Source organism: Quercus lobata, chromosome 7 (genome assembly GCF_001633185.2).
Source record: "Quercus lobata isolate SW786 chromosome 7, ValleyOak3.0 Primary Assembly, whole genome shotgun sequence".
NCBI classification, from domain to species: domain Eukaryota; kingdom Viridiplantae; phylum Streptophyta; class Magnoliopsida; order Fagales; family Fagaceae; genus Quercus; species Quercus lobata.
In genome coordinates, this window is record NC_044910.1 from 6112091 (window position 1) to 6136248 (window position 24158).

Below are 24158 nucleotides of genomic sequence, written 5' to 3' on the forward strand. Positions count from 1 at the left end.
CAGCCCAGCCATTTTTATTTATCAAAACACTAGAAGAAAAAACTTCAAACAAAGCCGGATACAAATAACAGCCCAGCAAATACAACACTCAAACAAGCCCTCTCTGCTACCAAAGTGCAAACAGCTACATTTGCAACCGCAATTTACAAGCCCAGCAGGGCACTCAATTGTTACAACAATACAACTGCTTCTTTTTTTTTCTTTTTTTTTTGATAAATAAGAAAGATGTATATTCAAGAAACTACCCCATGAAAACATAAGGTAGGGCAAAGAGTACAACAATACAACTGCATTTCATAAGCATACATTGCTCTAATCACAAACTGTTGAGTTAGTGGAAGCTTTATGCTTATTAGTTGTGTGTAACAACCTAATAGTAGGTTATTTTACACTTATTTGTTGTGTAATAAAATAATAGCATGTTATGCAAAATAGAAATAGAAAACACAATCACACATGAAACACAAAGATTTACGTGGTTCGGCTTTAAGCCTACATCCATGGACAGTGTCTAACAGAATATTTCACTAAGAAAATGGGAGATTACAAAATAGCACAAAAGCATGGGACAAGATCATCTTTAATTTCTCTACACTGATGCCACGGCTTAAACTCTATAAAGCCAAATAAACAAAGCCACACACATATACACACACACATACAGCAAAAAGTAACCCTCCTTGATTAATTCTTGCCCACTTGAGACGGTGCCAAGGTGGGTGTGAGAGGAATGACCCTCCTTGGCTAATTCTTCAACATCTCTCTCATAACTATCCCTCTTACCACCGCGATAGGCTTCGAGTTTCTTGGGTCTCCTCCTTCCATTATATAAAAGTGCCCCAACAAGCCAAGAAGAGAAATTTGTATTATTCAAACCTGATGAAAAAACTTTAAAAAAAATAGTTATATGGAATAATTTTAATTTTTGAGTTTGTGGTGATTGGGATGTGAGTGCCAAAAGGTGATGTTAACAAGCACAATACTTTGAACTTTCTTTTTTCCCTCTCGCAATGCTAGTATAAAAATTGAAAAGAAAAACTCCAATTTATACCTGTGACAAATTAAACTTTTTTATCATGCCAATTTAAACCTGAGAAACAAAACCCACACTTTCATTTCATTGGATTCCCCTCCCCAAAAGAAAAGAGAAATCAAGACTCGTGAACAGTAATAGCAAGAAGAATGAAGACGACTTACAGGCAAAGAAGTTGAAACATTCCTTATACCAAATTCTTTAGAATCAGCCATGCATCCAGGTAGTCTTTGGATGGGGTTCATCAATAGAATAGCCTTCTCCACTTGGTCCAACCCCATCATCCTCATCACAGCTTTGCTTATTTCTGCTACCTTTTGTGGTTGAATCTTAAAGATCATGGCGTAGATCACCCAGATCCTCAGAGTGTCCTGCTGTTGATGGTTAACTGAGTCATAGGTTGATTGGGATCTTCAATGTCTTGGTAACTATCCCTCTTCCCTCCGTGAATGGATTCAAGCGTCTTTGACATTTGATACTCTCCTTCCACTAAAACAAAGTTCACCAACAAGACAAACAAGAAAATTTTCTACTATTACTCCAACCTGATTAAAAAAATAATAAATAAAAAAATTGAAATGATATGATTTTAATTTTTGAGTTTGGCTGATTTTGCTGTGAGTGCTAACAGGTAATGCTAAGGTACAACTAGCACAATACTTTGAAGTTAACAATTTAAAAAAAAAAAAAAAAAAGAAAAAAAAAAAGATAGTATATGTCCCCCAAAAAAAATGATGACGACTTTTGAAGTCATAAGAAGAATGATCATCACTTACTGGAAAAGAAGTCGAAAATTTCCCTTTGACTAGACTCCTTAGAATCAGCCATAAATTCTCCAACTTCATAAATCCAATTTGGTTGTGGTTCCTCATTAGAGTGGCCTTCTCCACTAGGTCCAGCCTCATCATCCTCATGACAGTTTTGCTTATTTTTGCTACCTTCTGCGGCTAAATTGTTCAATATCACGATAGATTTCACCAGACCCTCACAGAGGGTGCAGCTGTTGTTGCTGCTCTGTGCCATAGTTAGATTGAGATCTTCGATGTCTTGGTAACTACTACCTTCGTGAATGGATTCAAGCTTCTTGGACGTTTGATTCTCTCCTTCCACTAAATAAAAGTGCACAAACAAGAAAATTTTGTATTATTTCAACCTGATTAAAAATTAAAAAAAAACAAAGGTAAAAACTAGAGATAGAATAGTGATATCACCGATATGGTATGATTTTCATTTTTGAATTTGGGGTGATTTTTATGTGAGTGCCAACAGGGAATGCTAAATATATATCTCCAAAAAAAAAAAAATGATAAGTTGTAAATGTAAACATATAAGTAAGAAGAAAGATAAGAGACTTACTAGCAAAGTAGTCAATAAATTCCCTTTGACTAGAATCCTCAGAATCAGCCATAAATCCTCCAAGCCTTTGAATCCTCTTTGGCGGTGGTTCCACAATAGAGCAGCATTCTCCACTAGGTCCTGCCCCATCATCATCCTCATCATGGCTTTGCTTATTTGCACTACCTTCTGCAATTGAATCATCAATATCATGATGGATTACGAAGCTGCTGTTGTTGATGCACTGTGCCATAGTTTTACTGGGATTTTCGATGTCTTGCCCGTATATGAATCGGACCCCAAATTTCTCCACCTCCAAGTTCTGGGAAGATGCTGTAATCATAAGAGGATGAAATCCGTTCCGATAAGAAGAATAGGTCAGCCAAAGGTGATGTGATTCAATTGTACCATATTCTTTCCTAGAACCAGAAATTTCTCCCTCATTCATTGGAAATCCATCGATTATAAATGAAAGTTCCCAATCACGAGGGCATTCACGCCATTTGTTGGGTACAAAGACAACACAAAATGCAATTCCAATTGGCGCATTAGACCAATTAGAAGGTACTTGTACTTTCAATTCATGACCCATACATTCATGGTTAAAATATTTCGGAATTTCACTTCCTGGAATAATAATTTTCAACTTCTTTGGTAGTGTACCACTTTGTCCCTGAAATATATAAAGCATAATGTTTAGAACTTGGAGAGAGAGACAGAGAGACAGAGAGACAGAGAGAGACCAACCTGAAGAATGTTATTAGCGCCCCGAAGCATGTTATTGTCAACCAATTTGAAGCAGTTGAAAAACAGGAATTGCAAATAGGTGCGATCTGACCTAAAAAGATAAAATTGCAGTTCTGGCAATCTCTCTAGTGAGGTACAATCGTCTGCAATTACAGAATCAATAGTTGACGGAACATTTTCCAATGATTGAAGACTCGCGCAACCCTCCAAATAGAGTTTTCGAAGATTAGAGAGTTGAAACATGCTTTCAGGAAGGGAAAAAAAATTATTTCCACTTAGATCTAAGTATTCTAAAGAGGACAAGCAGCCAATGTCATTGGGGATTGACCAAAGATCACAGTGACTAAGATTCAAATTGGTTAAAGATTGCAGACCTGATAAGGAAGGCAATGATAAGCCCACTGGAACTGGACTTGTTTGCAGGGAAGAATATATAAATGAAGGCAATAATATTTTTTCCATGGTAGGATTTGTTGGCAAGTAAGATAATGAAATCCATAATGGTTCCATCGACTCAGGACTTGCTGGCTGGGAATAAAATTCAGATAACTTCCATCCATGGATATGAAGCTGCTTGAGTTTTTTAAGGAGAACAATGGAAGAAGGAACCTCTTTTATGGCTGTCCAACACAAATTAAGCAGCTCCAAACCTTCCATATTTCCTATGTTCTCAGGCAAGTTGTCAAATTTTAAGCATCCAAAAAGATCAAGAGACTTAAGCAACTTCAAACTACAAATGGTGCTAGGAAGGTGCACAAGATTTATGCAATATCTTAGAGTCAACGCAGTAAGGTTAATCAAACATCCAATTGATGAAGGCATCTCTTCTATAGCTGTTTTACTCAAATCAAGCATCCGTAGACCTTCGATTATCCATGAGTTCTCTGGCAAGTTTTTGAATCTTGAGCATGTTGAAAGATCAAGAGCACCATGGAACTTAAAACCACAAGTGGTGTTAGGAAGGCTCACAGAGACGTTTGAGATTCCCTAGGTTCTCCAGCAAGTTGTCAAAATTCGAGCACCCACAAAGATTAAGACATCGAAGCGAACTCAAGCTACAAATGGTGCTAGGAAGGCACACAAGATTCTTACAATCTCTGAGAGTCAATGAATTAAGGGTCGTCAAGCCTTCAATTGATGAAGGAAACTCTTTTATAGCTGTTCCACTCAAATCAAGCTCACAGAGACGTTTGAGATTCCCTAGGTTCTCCGGCAAGTTGTCAAAATTCGAGCACCCACAAAGATTAAGACGTCGAAGCCAACTCAAGCTACAAATGGTGCTAGGAAGGCACACAAGATTCTTACAATATTGAAGAGTCAATGAATAAAGGGTCGTCAAGCCTTCAATTGATGAAGGAAACTCTTTTATAGCTGTTCCACTCAAATCAAGATCATAGAGACGTTTGAGATTCCCTAGGTTCTCCAACAAGTTGTCAAAATTCGAGCACCCACAAAGATTAAGACGTTGAAGCGAACTCAAGCTACAAATGGTGCTAGGAAGGCACACAAGATTCTTACAATATTGAAGAGTCAATGAATAAAGGGTCGTCAAGCCTTCAATTGATGAAGGAAACTCTTTTATAGCTGTTCCACTCAAATCAAGATCATAGAGACGTTTGAGATTCCCTAGGTTCTCCAACAAGTTGTCAAAATTCGAGCACCCACAAAGATTAAGACGTTGAAGCGAACTCAAGCTACAAATGGTGCTAGGAAGGCACACAAGATTCTTACAATCTCTGAGAGTCAATGAATTAAGGGTCGTCAAGCCTTCAATTGATGAAGGAAACTCTTTTATACCTGTTCCACTCAAATCAAGCTCACAGAGACGTTTGAGATTACCTAGGTTCTCCGGCAAGTTGTCAAAATTCGAGCACCCACAAAGATTAAGACGTCGAAGCGAACTCAAGCTACAAATGGTGCTAGGAAGGCACACAAGATCCTTACAATCTTCGAGAGTCAATGAATTAAGGGTCGTCAAGCCTTCAATTGATGAAGGAAACTCTTTTATAGCTGTTCCACTCAAATCAAGATCAAAGAGACCTTTGAGATTCCCTAGGTTCTCCGACAAGTTGTCAAAATTCGAGCACCCACGAAGATTAAGACGTTGAAGCGAACTCAAGCTACAAATGGTGCTAGGAAGGCACACAAGATTCTTACAATCTCTGAGAGTCAATGAATTAAGGGTCGTCAAGCCTTCAATTGATGAAGGAAACTCTTTTATAGCTGTTCCACTCAAATCAAGCTCACAGAGACGTTTGAGATTCCCTAGGTTCTCCGACAAGTTGTCAAAATTCGAGCACCCACGAAGATTAAGACGTTGAAGCGAACTCAAGCTCCAAATGGTGCTAGGAAGGCACACAAGATTCTTACAATCTCTGAGAGTCAATGAATTAAGGGTCGTCAAGCCTTCAATTGATGAAGGAAACTCTTTTATACCTGTTCCACTCAAATCAAGCTCACAGAGACGTTTGAGATTCCCTAGGTTCTCCGGCAAGTTGTCAAAATTCGAGCACCCACAAAGATTAAGACGTTGAAGCGAACTCAAGCTCCAAATGGTGCTAGGAAGGCACACAAGATTCTTACAATCTCTGAGAGTCAATGAATTAAGGGTCGTCAAGCCTTCAATTGATGAAGGAAACTCTTTTATACCTGTTCCACTCAAATCAAGATCATAGAGACGTTTGAGATTCCCTAGGTTCTCCGGCAAGTTGTCAAAATCCGAGCACCCATGAAGATTAAGACGTTGAAGCGAACTCAAGCTACAAACGGTGCTAGGAAGGCACACAAGATCCTCACAATCTTTGAGAGTCAATGAATTAAGGGTCGTCAAGCCTTCAATTGATGAAGGAAACTCTTTTATAGCTGTTCCACACAAATCAAGATCATAGAGACGTTTGAGATTCCCTAGGTTCTCCGGCAAGTTGTCAAAATTCGAGCACCCACAAAGATTAAGATGTTGAAGCGAACTCAAGCTACAAATGGTGCTAGGAAGGCACACAAGATCCTCACAATCTTCGAGAGTCAATGAATTAAGGGTCGTCAAGCCTTCAATTGATGAAGGCAACTCTTTTATACCTGTTCCACTCAAATCAAGATCATAGAGACCTTTGAGATTCCCTAGGTTCTCCGGCAAGTTGTCAAAATCCGAGCACCCACGAAGATTAAGACGTCGAAGCGAATTCAAGCTACAAATGGTGCTAGGAAGGCACACAAGATCCTCACAATCTTCGAGAGTCAATGAATTAAGGGTCGTCAAGCCTTCAATTGATGAAGGCAACTCTTTTATAGCTGTTCCACACAAATCAAGATCATAGAGACCTTTGAGATTCCCTAGGTTCTCCGGCAAGTTGTCAAAATCCGAGCACCCACGAAGATGAAGATGTCGAAGCGAATTCAAGCTACAAATGGTGCTAGGAAGGCACACAAGATCCTCACAACCTCCGAGAGTCAATGAATTAAGGGTCGTCAAGCCTTCAATTGATGAAGGCAACTCTTTTATAGCTGTTCCACACAAATCAAGATCATAGAGACCTTTGAGATTCCCTAGGTTCTCCGGCAAGTTGTCAAAATTCGAGCACCCACAAAGATGAAGACGTCGAAGCGAATTCAAGCTACAAATGGTGCTAGGAAGGCACACAAGATCCTCACAACCTCCGAGAGTCAATGAATTAAGGGTCGTCAAGCCTTCAATTGATGAAGGCAACTCTTTTATAGCTGTTCCACTCAAATCAAGATCATAGAGACCTTTGAGATTCCCTAAGTTCTCCGGCAAGTTGTCAAAATTCGAGCACCCACAAAGATTAAGACGTCGAAGCGAACTCAAGCTACAAATGGTGCTAGGAAGGCACACAAGATTATCACAACCTCCGAGAGTCAATGAATTAAGGGTTGTCAAGCCTTCAATTGATGAAGACAACTCTTTTATAGCTGTTCCACTCAAATCAAGATCATAGAGACCTTTGAGATTCCCTAGGTTCTCCAGCAAGTTGTCAAAATTTGAGCACCCACAAAGATCAAGACGTTGAAGCGAATTCAAGCTACAAATGGTGCTAGGAAAGCACATAAGATTTGAGCAAGAATTTAGATCAAGAAGAACAAGCTTTTTAAGAAGTCCAACAGATGGGTGAAGCTCACATAAATTTTTACAATATGAAAGTGTTAATTTCTCAAGATTTAGGACTCCAGTGAAATCCGGGGATATAATCAGGCCCGATCCTGACAAGTCGATGAACTTCAACTTGTCAAAATTCTGTTTTAAGAAGAAAGAAAAAAAAAAAAGTTAAAAAAGAAGTCAAGTCGATGAGTTTCCTAGTGTCCGATTTATTGAAATTTAAATGCAAAGTTGTGAGGATACTGAATAACACACAATTACCTTTAGTCCTATCCAAAGTTGTTCAATTCTGCTCCATGGCAAATGAAGCATAACAAGCTCATCTAGCTGAAAAGTTGATGGTAGAGAATTTGAAGGATAATACCTCCAACAAAGAACTCTTAAAGAATTTGGAAGATGTTGAGGAACATGGAAAATACCATCAATGCTAAGAAATTTAAGATTGTACATCTGCAAAATAGCCTCAGGGCTCCAACATGTCTCTTTTACTTCATCATCATAATTACGCAAAATATGCATGGCTTGAACTCTTTCTATTCCCTAATAATCAAGAAGGAATTGGTGAATTGTGAAAGAACTTATTAGCATAAATATTTAAATATCAAAATTGCTGAACAAGAAGGTAGGGAATGAGCTCAAATTCTCTAAATAAACTCTTACCTTATTTTTTTTCAACACGTTTTCAATGTCCTCATAACGCCACAATCTACTACGCTTCCCACAATCATTAGGGCACTCTTGACAAACTATGTTCTTACCCATTTCTTCAAGTAAATCATGCATCCTCAATATACCTCCATCATCAATTTTCAAGAGAGATTTATCAATGAGTTCCTGCAATCCAATATCAGGGTGAAGGCCAAGACTATCTAGTACTTCTGCCACATGATCCTTCTTCTTGTGATTAAAGAAGCATGCAATATGCAAGAATATTTCCTTATCTAAGTCATCAAGTCCATCAAAACTTATTTGAAGTACATTGAAAACTTCTTTCTTAGGATTTTCTTTGATCCTCTCCAATGCACTTCTCCATAAAATGGTACTTTTCCCAAACAAGAAGGAACCCAAAACCTTAAGAGCTAAAGGCAAACCAGCAGCATATTTTAAAACTTCTTTGGACATCACTAAATAATCATTTGGGGGGACATGCTCTTCTCTAAAAGCTTTTGAGCAAAAAAGTTGTAAAGCATCTTTATCATACAATCCTTTAACTTCATATGTTTTATCAACTCTATGCGTTTTCAACATATGCACATCTCTTGTTGTTATGATAATTCTACTACCCGGACCAAACCAATCATGCTCCCAAGCTAAATTTTCTAACTGGTCTAATTTATTTGCGTCATCAAGAACAAGAAGAATCCTTCTATGACATAACCTATTCCTGATCTTGAGAACTCCATCATACTTATCTCTAATTTTCAAATTTGTTTCCTCCAAAATATCAGAAATAAGTTTCTGTTGTAGTCCAACTAAACCATGTTTTTCAGAATTTTCCCTAACATCCTCAATAAAACTATAAGCTTCAAATTCTTTAGAAACCATATCGTAAACAACTCTAGCAAGAGTTGTCTTACCCATTCCCCCCATTCCCCAAACCCCTATAAAGCGAACATCGTTTGACCCTATAGCTAATAACGACTCCAATTCCTCCATTCGAGAGTATATTCCTACTAGGTCCCTAGTACTGTAAGGGAATGCATCATATTTCAAGTGAAGTGATATCCATCCCATGATGTCTTTGATGTCTTCTGTCTCAGACCTGCAACGAAAAAGGTACAATATGCATTGAGTTTGAACCACCAAGAGTTCACGCAAAAAAAAAAAAAAAAATATATATATATATATATATAACATATATGATGTTCAATTCGGTTGAGTGAAACAAAAATAAGTAAAGCGATCCACTCAGGAAAAAAATTGAAAGAAGTAGAACGAAACATGTATGTAGATCTGCTTAAGGTTCCAAATAAAGTTATATATATGAAGTGGGTCATCTGAATATATTTAAAAGAAATAAATAATTAGTCAAGTTTAATTACCTAGTATTCTTTAAATGAAATCCAGCGACATTGCCCACTTCTTTCAAAGCTTCTCTCCATTTCTCCACACTCTCTTTGTTCCCCTTTTCTTCATGTTCAATAAATGCTTGCTCAAAAGTTCGTTTCCGTGTATCGGATGGATCCACATAGTGAAAAACAGGTAGAATTGTCATTCCCGTCTTTTTCTTGCAGTGTATGATGTGTGCAAGTTCATCTAAGCACCAAGATGAAGATGCGTAGTCTTTTGAGATAATGACGATAGCAAATCTCGACTCCTCTATTGCTTTCAACAACTCTGGTGAGATGGGTTTTCCTCTGTCAAGGTTTTTATCGTCTTTAAAAGTGTGAATGCCTTTTTGTCTCAAAGCTTCATAAAGATGACCCACGAAATTGTAGCGGGTGTCCTCGCCTCTGAAACTGAGAAAGACGTCATAATTCCATCGGGCAACAGCAGAAGAGGAAGAACTTGGGAAAGATGACGAGTCCGTTTCCATGTCCACTAAAGCCATTAGAAAAATAGATCTGCATGCGAAATTTAAAAAAAAAAAAAAAAAAACAAATAATAATCAATTAGAAATTTAGAACCGAAGAAAGATTAAAAAGAAAATGAATTAGGGAAGAAGAAATTACTTAATCCCCAACCTAACTTGCGTAGTTTTGAAAATGCGTCGAATCCAATCTGAAATTTGCAAATGAAGAGAGAGAAGACTGAGAAGAGAACTTGGAGAGGACCTAGAAATTTGGAAGTGATGAAATTTCAGTGCTCCTTTTAGGAAATATTACAAGAAACTTCCACTGCTCTGTTTTATTATATTTTTCTGAGTACTTCCACTTCCTAGAAATTTCAGTGCTCCTGAGAGGAAACAAAGAACTAAACAATTAGTTTTTTTTTTTTTTTTTTTTGAGAAGAGCTAAACGATGAGTAGATCATGAGAAGCCGAGAGGGTACAGTGAGAATGGAAGAAAGTGAGAGGGAAGAAAAAGGTCTGGTCAGGTCAGTGAAGAGGGTAAAGAGATGAGAAGGGGAAAAAGTAATATCTGAAAAATTGAAAAGTACTAAAAATAACTTAAAGAAGTGGAGTTAAGGAGCCTTCTAGGAACGTTCATAGTTTACTTTACCCAATAAAGAAAATGTTTTTTTTTTTTTTTTTTTGAGAGAGCATCTACGACAAGTACAATCTTCTTTATTTGATTATTTTTAAACAATCTCATCTCAGCTGTACTAAGTAATATCAAGTTTGAATTTTTTTAATAACCAATCTCATAATTATATCACGAAATTTATTTTTATACTCCTAAATTAAGTAATTCTTTCTAAAAAAAAAGTAATTTAAATAATTTATGGATACATATTCTACGTGTAATTCCAGAACGGTACACCAACACGCTCTAACACCAAAATATTCTATTCCTATGGCCAATCCCAAAAAAAAAAAAAAAAATCCAAGAGACAGAATTCAAAACTTGTTTTTTATTGCTTTTTACTGCTTCCAAGTTAATAGTTTGTTTGTATATTTATTAAAAAAATTAATTATTAAAGTAAAGTAAAAAAAATCATGCAATTGTCTTTTAAGAATGGAGATTTTTAAACTTAAAAAAAAAAAAAATCATTTTCAATTTTAACATTATAACAAATGAATAATTTTAAACCTCTAACTTTTCTCTCCTATATTTAAAAAAGTGCAGTTGCATAGTTTAGGCGCTCATATTAGTCATATATATTGTGCATATGCCTAGTATTAGTTATATGACAGTCTTTGCATGACTGTATGACGGCGTCTTTGCATGACTAAAATATTAAATAATGTCAGCTCAAAAAACCAAAAACATAAGTATTGTTAGTTTTATGTATTAATTACTTTTTTTTTTGTGGATAAAACAAAAAAGAAAACTCATGTGTGCAATCATTATCCCAAGCTCCAAGGTACAGTTGGGTAAGCCCAAGAATACCACCAACCCGAAAGTGGAGCTCAGAGACCCCGACCTCACACAAGCCCCATTGGTTTTTAATCCACACATTGAAATTGTGTAACCCACACAGCACGAGCATAGGGTGTCGAACCTGGGCACCTGATGGGGAAACAACAGCCACTTACCACTTTGGCACACAAGCTGGTGGTTTATGCATTAATTACTTAAATCCACTCTAAAAGTATAAATTATAAATTCTTTGCACTTTGCATTGCAAACTATTAAAACTTTAAAGTTTAAACTATCTTCTTAAATTTAATGGAGATTGTGCTTTCTAGCCTCACTTTATTTTTAACAATTTTTTATTTTATTTTATGAGAATCTATTTTTAATTGTGAATAAGACACAATTTGCAAGCATTGTTGAAAACATAAAATTAAGATGGCTATTACAACGGTTAGGTCTAAAGTCTAAAAACTTTGATAGTGGGGATGTTAAAGCAATTCTACGCGAGAGAATCAATTTCGTACCGGAGGCTATACCGATTTGATAAGTGATACAATATATTTCAGTATCGGTCAATACTAATATACCGTTTCAAATTTACCGCAATTTATATATATACATATATATGAATTTATATAAATAATTAGAGCTTATTAATCTTAAAACATAACTTAATATATTTAATTAGAACTAAAAATTCCTATTTATTTTGTTTATGCTACTAGCCCATGTCCAAGCTATTTTAAACCTCTATCCAAGCCCAATATTTTATTTGACCGTCCAATACAACTTTAAGAGCACAAGCCTACAATATTGATATTGAATGATAAACAATTTCTCATGAAACAAGAGTGGCGGACAGCTATTGGAGTAATATTTTGACATTGAATGATAAACAATTTCCCATGAAACAAGAGATGCAAACAGCTATTGGAGTAATATGTGACCATTTGTACAATTTCTTATAATTTATAATTTCAAGAAAGCTTTTCAAGCATTCACTTCAATTTTAAAAAAAAATTACCCATCACGTGAGGGGCCAGTGGAATCAGACTCACGCCAGTCACACACTCACATGGCAAGCAGCACATAAATTAAGACCCGTATAAAACAAAAATAAGGAAGATTAAAAACCAGAGGAGCAGACCAAATGAATAAGAAAAAGACGACGACGAAGAAGGGAGATAGATCAACAAGGTAAGGGTGACAAAGAAGCATGTTTACTGCGTACGCGACGTGATCGATGCTAATCCAGTAAGTTATTGAGGAGGGAGAGTGACTTTTAGATCTGACAGTTCATTTTTTTTGTTTCGGTCCGGTATGCATTTATCGGCCGGAATCCGGTATTTGGTCCGGTATGACCGGATCAACCCGGTAAGACCGGTATTTAATTCGACACAAAACACAGGCATTTCCGTATTGGAGTAGGTGTCGGTACGAAAATTACCGGTCATACCGGCCGGTACAGTACGAGATTTACTACCTTTATTTCTACGTGTTCCCCCAACTTGTTATTAGACAAATGATGCTATGTTTTGGTCACATTCCAACAATGAGTTCTACACAGTCAAATCTAGTTATTATGTGGCTAAGATCATCGTAATAGAAGAAAAATTAATATAGAGCTCAAATGGGGCATAAGCAACTGTGGTCAAAGTCTCAAAGATTTGAAAGTTTTTACAGTGTTTGATTCTCAACACACCCATATCTCAATTTTCATAATTTAGTTCTCAATTTTCAAATTCCTGTTTGGAACCCAAACTTAAACTCAGTATTTGGTTTGTAAAAAGCAAGTGGGGCCTATCTCAGAACGGCTACCCACGTTTCTTCTACACACAAACCCAACCTGAAGATAAAAGAAGAATGCAAAGGTGAAAAAATATTAAAAGTTTTGATCTGATAAAATAAACCCAGAAAATAAAGCCAAAAGATCTCAGTTTTAAGGGTTTGGTGTTGATATATGAAGTTCTGATCTCATATCATAAACCCAGTAAATAGCACAAACATCATAAACCCACACATAAAAGTCAGAAAATCAGAGGCAAAAAAGACTGTAACAACACATCAAACTCCCACAAAATTTTAACAATAGATGAGACTGAGAGAATGAAGGAGACGCACCTGAGATTGGGGCTAGAACAGGTGGATCTGAAATTGGGGAAGAAGAAATGACTTGATCCCAACCTGATCACTTGCGTTGTGCTGAAAATGCGTCGAATCGGAGTGAGTAGAAATCCAATCTGAAATTTGCAAATGAAGAGAGAGAAAAGACTGAGGAGAGCTAAAATTTTGGAAGCAATGAAACAGACTGAAGTTTCAGTGCTCCTTTTAGGAAAAATTACAAGAAACTTCCACTGCTCTTTTTTATTAATATTATATGTTTTCCCATTTCTGAGTAATTCCACTTCCTAGGGAGGAGCGAAAGTTGCTCCTTTTTTTGACGCTTTTTCAATAGTGGCGCTGAAAGTTGTAGCGCGTGAGCAGCGAAAGTTCCCTTTTTATTATTTTAATTTTAACGGCTACTGTAAACTTCTTTTCATATTTTCTTCTAAAAAAGAGTTCTTTTCATATTGTTTTTTCACCGGGGTGTATAGCATTTTCTCTATGGTAAAAATACAAAAAAATTCAAGCACTACAGCAAGGAAGGCAGGCTGTAAGTTCCCACTGACCAGAGAGGTCCGGTTTATATTGCTATTTTTTGCCAGCTATAAAGTTCTTTTTACATTTGCTTTTTGACCCAAGTTAAGAGTTTGTTTATATATTTATTAAAAAAATTAATTATTTAACCAAAGTAAGAAAAATCATGCCATTGTCTTTTAAGAACTGAGATTTAAAATTAAAAAAATTATTTTTAATTTCAACATTAGAACAACTGAATAATTTTAAACCTTTTAACTTCTCTGTCTTACATTAAAAATGCATTTGCATAGTTCCAGGTGCTCATATATATTGTGCATGCGCCTAGTATTAGTAATATGATGGCGTCTTTGCCTGACTAATATAATAAATAACGTCGGCTCAAAAAAACAAAAACATAAATATTGTTAGTTTTATGTATTAATTACTTAAATTTAGTTAATTCACTCTAAAAGTCTACATTATAAATTCTTTGCACTTTGCACTGCAAATTATTAAAACTTTAAAGTTTAAACTATCTTTTTAAAATTTAATGGAGCATATACTTTATTAGCCTCGCTTTATTTTTAACGGTTTTTATTTTATTTTATAAGAATCTATTTTTAATTGTGAATAAGACATAATTTGCAAGTATTACTAAAAACATAAAATTAAGATAGCTATTACAAATCTTTAAGTCTTAGGCTGTGTTTGTTTTGGGTGAAAATCATTTCTGGAAATGCTTTTCCGGAAATGAGGCTGTTTGGTTGGTCCGGAAAATTCTATTTTCCGGAAATTGAAATCCGTTGACCCAAAAAAAAGGCCTTTGACCACAGAAATCAATTACCACTTCCATTTTTACTTCAAAGGATTTCCGAAAAGAGAGAGAGAGAGAGATCGCACCGGATCGAGATCGCGATCGACGACGCGATCTCGCGAAGCGTCGAACGCAAGATTGCGACGTTGATCGCGATCTCGCGTTCGCTAGATCGCGTCGGTGAGATCACGATGTTGATCGCGATCTCGCATTTGCGAGATCGCGCCAGCGAGATCACGATCTCAGATCACGATCGTTGATGATTTTTTTCTGGGTTGTGGCTTGTGTTTTTCTGGATTTGTGTTTTCTTTCTTCTTTTCCAAACAACAGAAAATATTTTCCGGAAATTTTTTTGAAATGCAACGAAACACATAGAAATATTTTCCTTTTCCGGAAAACGTTTTACAGCAACCAAACATAGCCTTCAAATCTTTATCTTTACCTTTGGACATTGTTGATATGATGGATGTCGCTTGTGGGCCATAGTTTAAAAAAAATAAAAATAAAGTCTTTTTAAGTCTCTATACTTTAATAGTGGGGATGTTGTGGCAATTTTACGTATTCCCTTTGTAACATAATAATAATAATAATAATAATTATTATTATTATTCTTCACCACAACTCAAAATAAGGATATCGTGAAAACATTGTGAGATTTTATCGTGTTCTTAAACTTGCTCTCAAGTTTATTAGGACTCAAAGTTCTGAAATATTAGGAACAATTTCACCAATATGGCTCATTTAATTAATGATCATTAATTAAGACCTTGGGAAATGTATGAAACAGCCACTGCCCTTTTTAGTATATACTCCCTCCGTCCCACTTTGTTTGTCCTCTATTTCATTTTAAGACGTCCCAAAATATTGTCCTATTTCTAAAAATAAAAGTCATTAGTTTACTAATGTTCCTATTATACCCCTATTAATTTACTAATTCAATTTTTTGATAAATTTATTTAAGGGTAGTTTTGAAAATTTATACATTTTTAAAAGGTAGACAAGACAATAAATGATGTTCCCTTAAAAATTTTGACTTTTCAAACAGGACAAACAAAGTGGGACGGAGGGAGTACATGGCTACAAAGTTAAGATTGAGATAAGGTTACTTGGTGCATTGCATTGTGTGTAATTGCTTTTAATGGCTAAGATTGGGGAATGAAAAAAAAAGAAAATCAATCTCAATAATTGAATAAAAAAAGTGAATAAAAAAAGTTAGAAATTAAAAAGTAAAGAAGTAAAACAATATTGAAAGAGGAATGGATATAATCGCATACAGTACTAAATCCACACAAAGTTTTTTATACAATTTGTGTAGAGTCTATTGTAGTCAAGAACTATGAAGCTGACCATACCTTTTAGTATTATTAACAAAAATGTCTAGGATTTAAATACGTTTGTCCTCAATGTAATTACCAATTATTGAACTATCAAAAGAAAATTATTATAAATTTATTAAAAACCAAACATTACAACAAGAAAAATCGCACAATTGACTCTAACTTTTTTGAATGATGAGATTGAAAATTAAAAAGTTCACTTATGTTCTTAATCTTTGGATTAAACTTTTTTTAAAGCTTTTAAATTTTTATCTCTCACGTTAAAAGGTACTATTGCATAGATTTAAATCTAGAAAAACCGTCCTCTTAAACTCCAACTCGTAAAAAAAAAAAATTGAAGAACAATAATAGAATTAAAAAAAATATATTTAAAAAAACCATGTCAACACTTAGACTTGCCAGAGAAGGCTTTAAGCACTTAGACTTGCCAGAGAAGGCTTTAAGCAAGAAAGCTGAAAAAAAGAAGAAGGAATTTGTGCATAGACTTAACTGAAATCAGCATAATATCATTGAAAACATTTCAAATGAAAGCTTATTAAATCAAGTATAAGCTATATAAATCAAATGAAATCTTATAAAATCAAATAAAGAAAAGGAATTAAATTTCTAAACCAAGTAGAAAAAGACGATAATGTTTTTAAAAGAAAGGAAAAGGAAAATAAGCCTAATAAGGGTTAACTAATTATGCATAAGTAAAATAAGTCCTAAACATCAATTGTTAGGCCTTAAACCAATATTTGGGTGCCCTAGTTGGTAAGAGATTGGACCAACAAGTCTCAGGACTTTGGTTCGATTCTCAACAACTAGCTGTATGTTAGTGCTCCTTATATCTCATTTCCATCCCAAACAGTCCATATATAATAAGTGAGTTTCTCACAAACCGGAAAACCGGGAGAATGGAGTCTCGCCTGAGAGTGGGCAGAGTACTACTATTGTCACACCCAAGTAGAGAAGCCACACTGGTCGCCCTCTCTACCCATTTTTTGTTTACCAAAAAAAAATTGTTAGGCCTTAAGTTTAACTAATAGCAGTTAGGCCATTGGTTGGGTGTCTTCTTTTTCTATTAATGTAAGTTTGTGTAATTAGAGACTTGTATTTTGTGTCCATACCAAATGGGTTAGGCCAACTCTCACCCAAAGTTTAGCTAAAAGCTCACATTTTGTAGCATACTAAACCCTTTAGCCCCAAAAGGCTAGTTTAATGGGAAAGGGGCTTCCCATTTCCAACATGTTGTGTCCTACAAAGGTTTTTGTACACAAGGCTCTTGAAATGTCCTACCAACGTGTACAACATTCCTGTAATTCTATTTCTAATACCTTGTGTCACTCAAGCCCAAAAGGTTGGTCTTTTGGGGCTTGACTTGAAGGATCCAAGGTGTTAAAATTTTCAATTGAGTTACCTACTTTTCAAACCCAACATATTCTTTATTTTTTCTCTATTATATTTAAGCCTTTATTATTCAGTCTTTTTTTCCCCCTTTCCAATGGTCATGTTTTTTAAACAGCCACATTTTTTTCTTTTTGAGAAGAAGAAGTAGAAGAAAAACAACCATATATTTCTAACAATCATATTTTCTAATGATCATATTCTTTCAATATAAATAGCATAATTTCGTCTCTAATTTTATTTCACTCAAACTCAATAATAGTATCCCTCAAAAAATAAGGAAAAAAAAAAATAAGAAGAAGAAGCTTATTGTGTCATTTGGAGGTAGCCCAAATCCAATTTAAAGTGGGTAACTTTTTATCATTGTGTGGAAGTAGATGTTAGTAGAAGAGTTAAATCATTTCAACATTTGGACTCATGAGAAATTGAGATTATATTTTCTATGAAATTTCAAGTCAACCAAATTCAATAATAAAAATGACACAATAGTACGAACACAAAGAACAAAGATGAAAGCAAACATTAGCAAACCATTGCAGGTTGTGGCTTGGTGGTAAAAGTCCTCGTATTATTACGCATGACGCTTGGTAGGAGTTGAGTGGTTTGAGTAGTGATGCTTCAACAAATGTGTTATGCCCATGATAGTAGCCTCGTCAAGACATTGATAGTACATATGGTATCACCCATTGTTGTCATGTAATATGAGGTTGATGAGTTCACATCGAAAACCCCTTTTTTATTTAGTAATATATATATATATAAAAACACACACACAAAATAAACTTTAGCAAAACCATACCACCCAAAAATTAGTGGTTTTAGATTAAAAATAGAATAAATTTTGTGGAAGAAAAAAGAAATATTGAAGAAAATAAAAGGCTAAATTAGATTATTTTATTTTATTATATTTTAGAGATTTTTTATTAAAAAAAAATTTGTCATTTAATTCATAACATATGGCATGATTTAATTGGATGAACTAGCCCATGTGACAAGTTGGGGTATACTTAATGGCTAACTAATATTTTGTTTTCTATATTTAATGGAGGGGTTGCCAATCAAAATGATCCCCTAATTTTAGGGGAGAGGATCAAGATGTTGAAGTTTTAGGAAACAAAATAAATATAACCTTAAACTTTAGGGGTGTGTTTTACAATTTAGTCTCAACAATATTATCATATTAGATTGTTTCAATTTTAATTTGGGTTTCAATTTCAATATAAATAGCATAATTTCCTCTCTAATTTCATTTAACTCAAACCCACCCTCAATAAAAGGGGAAAAAAAACTTTTTGTGTCATTTGGAGGTAGCCCAAATCCAATTGAAGTGGGTAACTTTTTATCGTTGGGTATGGAAGTAGATGTTTGTAGAAGAGTTAAATCAGTTCAACATTTTTGGACTCATGAGAAATTGAGACTATTTTTTCTATGAAATTTCAAGTCAACCAAATTCAATAATAAAAATGAAACAATAGTATGAACACAAAGAACAAAGAAGAAAGCAAACGTTAGCAAACCATTGCGGGTTGTGGCTTGATGGTAAAAGTTCTCGTATCGTTTTACATGATATTTGACCGGAGTTAAGCGGTTCGAGTAGTGATGCTTCAACAAATGTGTCATGCCCATGATAATAATCTCATCAAGGCTATGAGGCTATGAGGCTATGATAGTACACATAGTATTACCCATTGCTATCACGGAATATGAGATCGATGAGTCCACATCAAAAATCCCTTTTTTATTTAGTAATATATATATATATATATATATATATATATATATATATATATAGACACACACACAAAGCAAACTTTAGCAAAACCATACCACCCAACAATTAGTGTTTTTAGATTAAAAATAGCATAAATTATGTGGAAGAAAAAAAATATTGAAGAAAATAAAAGGTTAAATTAAATTATTTTATTTTATTATATTTTAGAGGTCTTTTATAATTTTTTTTTTGCCATTTAATTCATATCATATGGCATTATTTGATTGGATGAACTAGCCCATGTAACAAGTTGAGGTATACTTAATGACTAACTAGTAAAAATGTTGCCACCGCTCTTTTACCAACATTTTTGGAGCATGGTAAATCATGATGTAACTTCATCCATATTGTCTTAGTTGAATTCAGGTCCCATACCATCTCCCTTAAATCATACGTTTATCACTCTTGTACCAAAAATAAATTCTCCTGAATATGCCCACCAATTTCGTCCCATTAACCTTTGTAATGTACTTTACAAAATATATTTCTAAGTCCTTGCCAATTGCCTAAATTTTTTTTTTTCCATCCATTATAACTGAACACCAATCAGCCTTCACTAAAAAACGATTAATTTCAAATAACATTTTGGTGGCTTTTGAAACTTTGCATAGTATGAAAAACTATAAGGGGGGTTTATATGGGTATATGGCACTTAAACTAGATATGAGTAAGGCTTATGATCGGGTGGAGTAGTATTATTTAGAGGGTATAATGAGGAAGATGGGTTTTAGGGAGAGGTGGATAAATCTTGTGATGGGGTGTGTGAAAATAGTCTCATATTCTGTTTTGGTGAATGGTGATCCATGTGGGATGATTTTTCCTACTAGGGGGATTAGGCAAGGAGACCCACTCTCCCCTTTCCTATTCCTTTTTTGTATGGAAGGGCTGAATGGGTTGATTAAGAAGGCTGAATTACAAGGAGATATCCATGGCTTCTCCCTTTGTAGGAGAGGTCCTAAACTAACACATCTGCTCTTCGCAAATGATAGTCTTATTTTTTGCAGGTCTACTATAGAGGAGTGTGACAAGGTGTTGAATCTATTATACAAGTATGAGGAAACCTTCGGACAGAAAGTAAATAGAAGCAAGACATCGTTGTTCTTCAACAACTTTGTATTAAAAGAAGTCAAGCATGGAATAAAGGTGAAATTGGGGGTACCGGAAATTAGGAACTATGAGAAATATCTTGGGCTGCCCTCTCTAGTTGGTAAAAGGAAAACAGAGAGTTTTAATTTTATAAAGGAGAAGGTGTGGAGGAAACTTCAAGGGTGGGAAGCAAAACTACTCTCCCAAGTTGGAAGGAAAGTGCTCTTAAAGGTCGTCATCCAAGCTATCCCTACCTACACAATGGGATGCTTTAAATTGCTAGAAAGTTTGTGCAATGAGATTGAGTCCCTTATTAAGAAGTTTTGGTGGGAACAATGGGGTGATCGAAGAAAGATTCATTGGGTGAAGTGGGAGGATTTGACAAAATCAAAAACCATTGGTGGTATGGGTTTTCGTGATCTTGCCATGTTCAATGACTCTCTTTTGGCAAAACAAGCTTGGCGACTTTTGCATAATAAGTTCTCATTCTTCTACAAGGTTTTTAAAGCTCATTTCTTCCCTAATTCTTCAATAATGGAGGCTGCTAATTCGAGGTTAGGTTCCTATGCTTGGAAGAGCATCCTTAGGGGGAGGGATATTATTAAAAGGGGGGCAATTTGGAGGATTGGAAGTGGGGAAAAAATCAATATATGGCAACAACGTTGGTTGCCTAGAAAGCACCCTCCAAGGCAGCTAATATGTTCATCAGAAATTTTTGAAAATTGCACAGTGGATTTGCTCATAGACCTAAACATAAGAACATAGAACGAGGGGCTGATTGATGGTTTATTTTTGGAAGATGCTAAATTGATCAAGAAGATTCCTCTTAGCCGAGCTGCAAATGAGGACTCTTTGTATTGGCCATACTCCACATCGGGTCACTACACTTGCAAGTCCGGATATATGTTCCTTAAACAAGTATTAGAGATGGAAGCAAGCCAACAAGCCCCTCCAATTCATGACAAACAGCTCTGGAAGAAGATTTGGCAACTGCAAGTTCCTCCAAAAATTAAAAATTTCCTTTGGCGTGCATGTCGTAATGTCCTTCCTACAAAACAAGCATTGTTGAAGAGGAAAGTTATGGTTGACCCGATCTGTGAGAGGTGCCGTTCTGCTGTGGAGGAATCCGTGCATGCTGTCTGGTCTTGCCCGAAATTGGGAGAGGTTTGGGGAGTGGGTGAAGAGTGGTGTTTCAGGTCTGAATTGGAGTTTACAGATGTGAAGGAACTTCTGTCTTGGCTGATTGCAGAAGGAAATTCAATTGAGCTATTTGCTTATACGGCTTGGATGGTGTGGACTCAAAGAAACAAAATGTGGGTCACCCAACAAGCTGTTCTGCTCCATCAGTTGGCTGAAGAAGCAAAACAAAAACTGAATCAGTTTAGAGCTAATCGGTAGAATTCAAAAGTGCAGGTCACGGATAGTAATGTTGGAGGATCTAGATGGTTATGTCCGCAACATGGTTGGGTGAAAACAAACTTTGACGGAGTTGTTTTCAGTTATTCAAATCAGTCCGGAGTTGGGGTGGTAATCCGGGACAATAAGGGTGCTGTGCTGGCTTCCTGTTCAGAAAAACTTCATCAAGCATACAAACCTGACGAGGTTGAGGCGCTGGCTGCTTTGAAGGCAATCTCTCTTGCACGTGATTTGGGCTTTCGAAACGTGATTCTTGAAGGTGATTCTCTCGTTCTGATCAAAGCGTTGAAGTCAGCAGAGGATAGCCTTTCTCCAACAAGTCTGCTGGTAGACGACGTGAAACGGGTTGCTAGAAGTTTTGAACGATTGATGTATTCTCATGTTAAGAGAAACGGCAATAGGGTAGCTCATACTCTGGCGAAAAATGCATTATGCATACCAGATTCACAAGTATGGATGGAAGATGTCTCATCGCATATTACTTCGATTTTAGATTTGGATGTAATCGTTTCAAGTTAAATAAAATGAGTCAGCTTCTTTCTCAAAAAAAAAAAAACTAATATTTTGTTTTTAATTTTTAATGGAGGGGTTGCCAATCAAAATCATCCCCTAATGTTAGGGGAGAGGATCAAAATGTTAAAGCTTTAGGAAACAAAATAAATATAACTTTAAACTTTAGGGGTGTGTTTTACAATTTAGTCTCTATAATATTATCATATTAGATTATTTCAATTTCAATTTCAGTTTGGGTATGATATCGATTTTGTACGCATTAGATAACAAATTGCAATAATGAGGGCAATTTAATTGCTATTGTGGGTCCACGAATCACATGTTTTGCATGTGATTCAGTGATTGTAACTATGTCTTTTTGTCCAAGATAATCTCAATTTGGACGTAAGGGTGAATATTGTGCCAATTCTCTTAAATTTGGGGGATAATTGAGCAAATCAAAAGTTTGGAAAGAGATGGTAAAACTGGATAAAGATCCAAAGAAATAAAATGTCAGCTTTAAAAGTGTCATTAATTTTCTTACAACCTATTAATTTTCTTACAACCTACTTTGTGTTTTTGTCTTGTGGCGGTTCAATTGAGCAACATCGGTCCATCTCATATGTGAAATATTTGGTAAATTTTTCAGTATTGGTAGGAGGATTGTAATTTAAAAGACTAATATAAAATATGGGTTTAAATACATAATTTACCCAAAAAAAAAAAAAATTGCTATTTGCAAAGACCTGGATAGCTTGTTAGGTACAATCTCAAAAGTGGAGGTTCCAAAATGTCAAACGTTGTTGTTTTCAGGGCAAAAGATATAGGAAAAAAAAAAAAAAGGAATTTTGAAATTGCAAGAGATAGGAGAAAGAAGAGAACCATGAGATGAGGATGAGCGAGAGAATGGGTAGAGTAGCAGTGTGATGGGCAAGTATGCAGTAAGTTAGGCAATGTTTCAAAGTTTTAAGGAAATATAGCATCTCGAGTTTTAGAAACTCGAGATCCATATTAAAATCCGAGTCCCACAGACTCGCTTCGCGAGTGTTTGGCTGGACGATTTGGACTGAAAATGCCACATAGATCTTGAGTCTTTAAGACTCAAGTTTCCATGCAAAAAAAATTTCTTCTATAGTGGCGTTTTCCTGCAAAATTTTTTTTATTAGTGTGATCATCCCATACCAAGTTCTAGGAGCCCTATAGTGGCGTTTTTAAAGCTCTATAGTGACGTTTTAAAGCCCTATAGCGGCGTTTTTATGCAATTTATAAAAATCTAGTCTTTAAAACTCGATTTCCACCCATCCGCTTACAAATCAAGATTTAAAAACTCAAGTTTTATGGACACTTGAGATGCTAGTTTAACTAACTAAATTTTTTAATATTTATTGTTATTTAGAAAAAAAATTCGAGGATGAGCTGTGATGGTTCTGGTTTTCTTCGAGTCAGACTCACTCGAACCCAGACCTTCAGAATAGACGTGTTCTCCATTTTTACTTCAACAAGCTCTGCTTTGACTCGGTGAAGTGAAAAAGGTGGCAATTGCCAATTATAGACGGCGTCGTTTTTTATTTGTAATATTTCATTAGAAGTTTTATCATTTATGGAGCTTACAAGCACCAGCTTGGTAGACAGTTGGTTTTCTTGGTTTAAGGTAAGCAAGGATATCTCAGGTGGAAAGGTGTTTGATTATTTCGTAACGAAGCAAGCTAAACTTTGTTAGAATGACCATAAACAGGCTGAAGAAGATTCTGTTACTAATGTGGTGTAATGTTGGGTGGGATTTAGCGGTTCAAGTTTTTGGTGAGCAAGAAAGAATGGCATTGTTCCATTGTTTGGCTGTTGTAATCTCGAGTTTATTGGTTGTGTGGATTATGGAAAAAGTGAGCATGTCAATAATAGATGTTTTGGAGAAATGTGGTGTCTCGTGTCTGAAGAAGGAATGTGATTTCAGAGAAGATACAGAAGAGACATTGTACTGCGTGTGGAAAATGGTTCTGAGAAATGAGATGGATTTGAGGATGATTAAATGAGCTGATTAAAATTATATTTACA

At 35.5% G+C, this 24158-nt stretch overlaps 2 protein-coding genes across 2 annotated transcripts; both read right to left on the reverse strand.

The window, feature by feature from the left end:
- Positions 1 to 457: 457 nt before the first annotated feature.
- On the reverse strand, positions 458 to 4065 carry LOC115952905 (disease resistance-like protein CSA1). The gene is made up of 5 exons (XM_031070250.1): positions 3116 to 4065; positions 2390 to 3041; positions 1810 to 2142; positions 1198 to 1522; positions 458 to 818 (listed from the first exon to the last, which is right to left on the reverse strand). The coding sequence occupies exons 1-4, from the start codon at positions 3968 to 3970 to the stop codon at positions 1395 to 1397; spliced, it is 1968 nt and encodes a 655-aa protein (XP_030926110.1). The 5' UTR covers positions 3971 to 4065; the 3' UTR covers positions 458 to 818; positions 1198 to 1394.
- On the reverse strand, positions 4043 to 13591 carry LOC115952903 (TMV resistance protein N-like). The gene is made up of 5 exons (XM_031070245.1): positions 13307 to 13591; positions 9269 to 9790; positions 7887 to 8988; positions 7488 to 7766; positions 4043 to 7364 (listed from the first exon to the last, which is right to left on the reverse strand). The coding sequence occupies exons 2-5, from the start codon at positions 9775 to 9777 to the stop codon at positions 4071 to 4073; spliced, it is 5184 nt and encodes a 1727-aa protein (XP_030926105.1). The 5' UTR covers positions 9778 to 9790; positions 13307 to 13591; the 3' UTR covers positions 4043 to 4070.
- Between the last annotated feature and the right edge of the window lie 10567 nt (positions 13592 to 24158).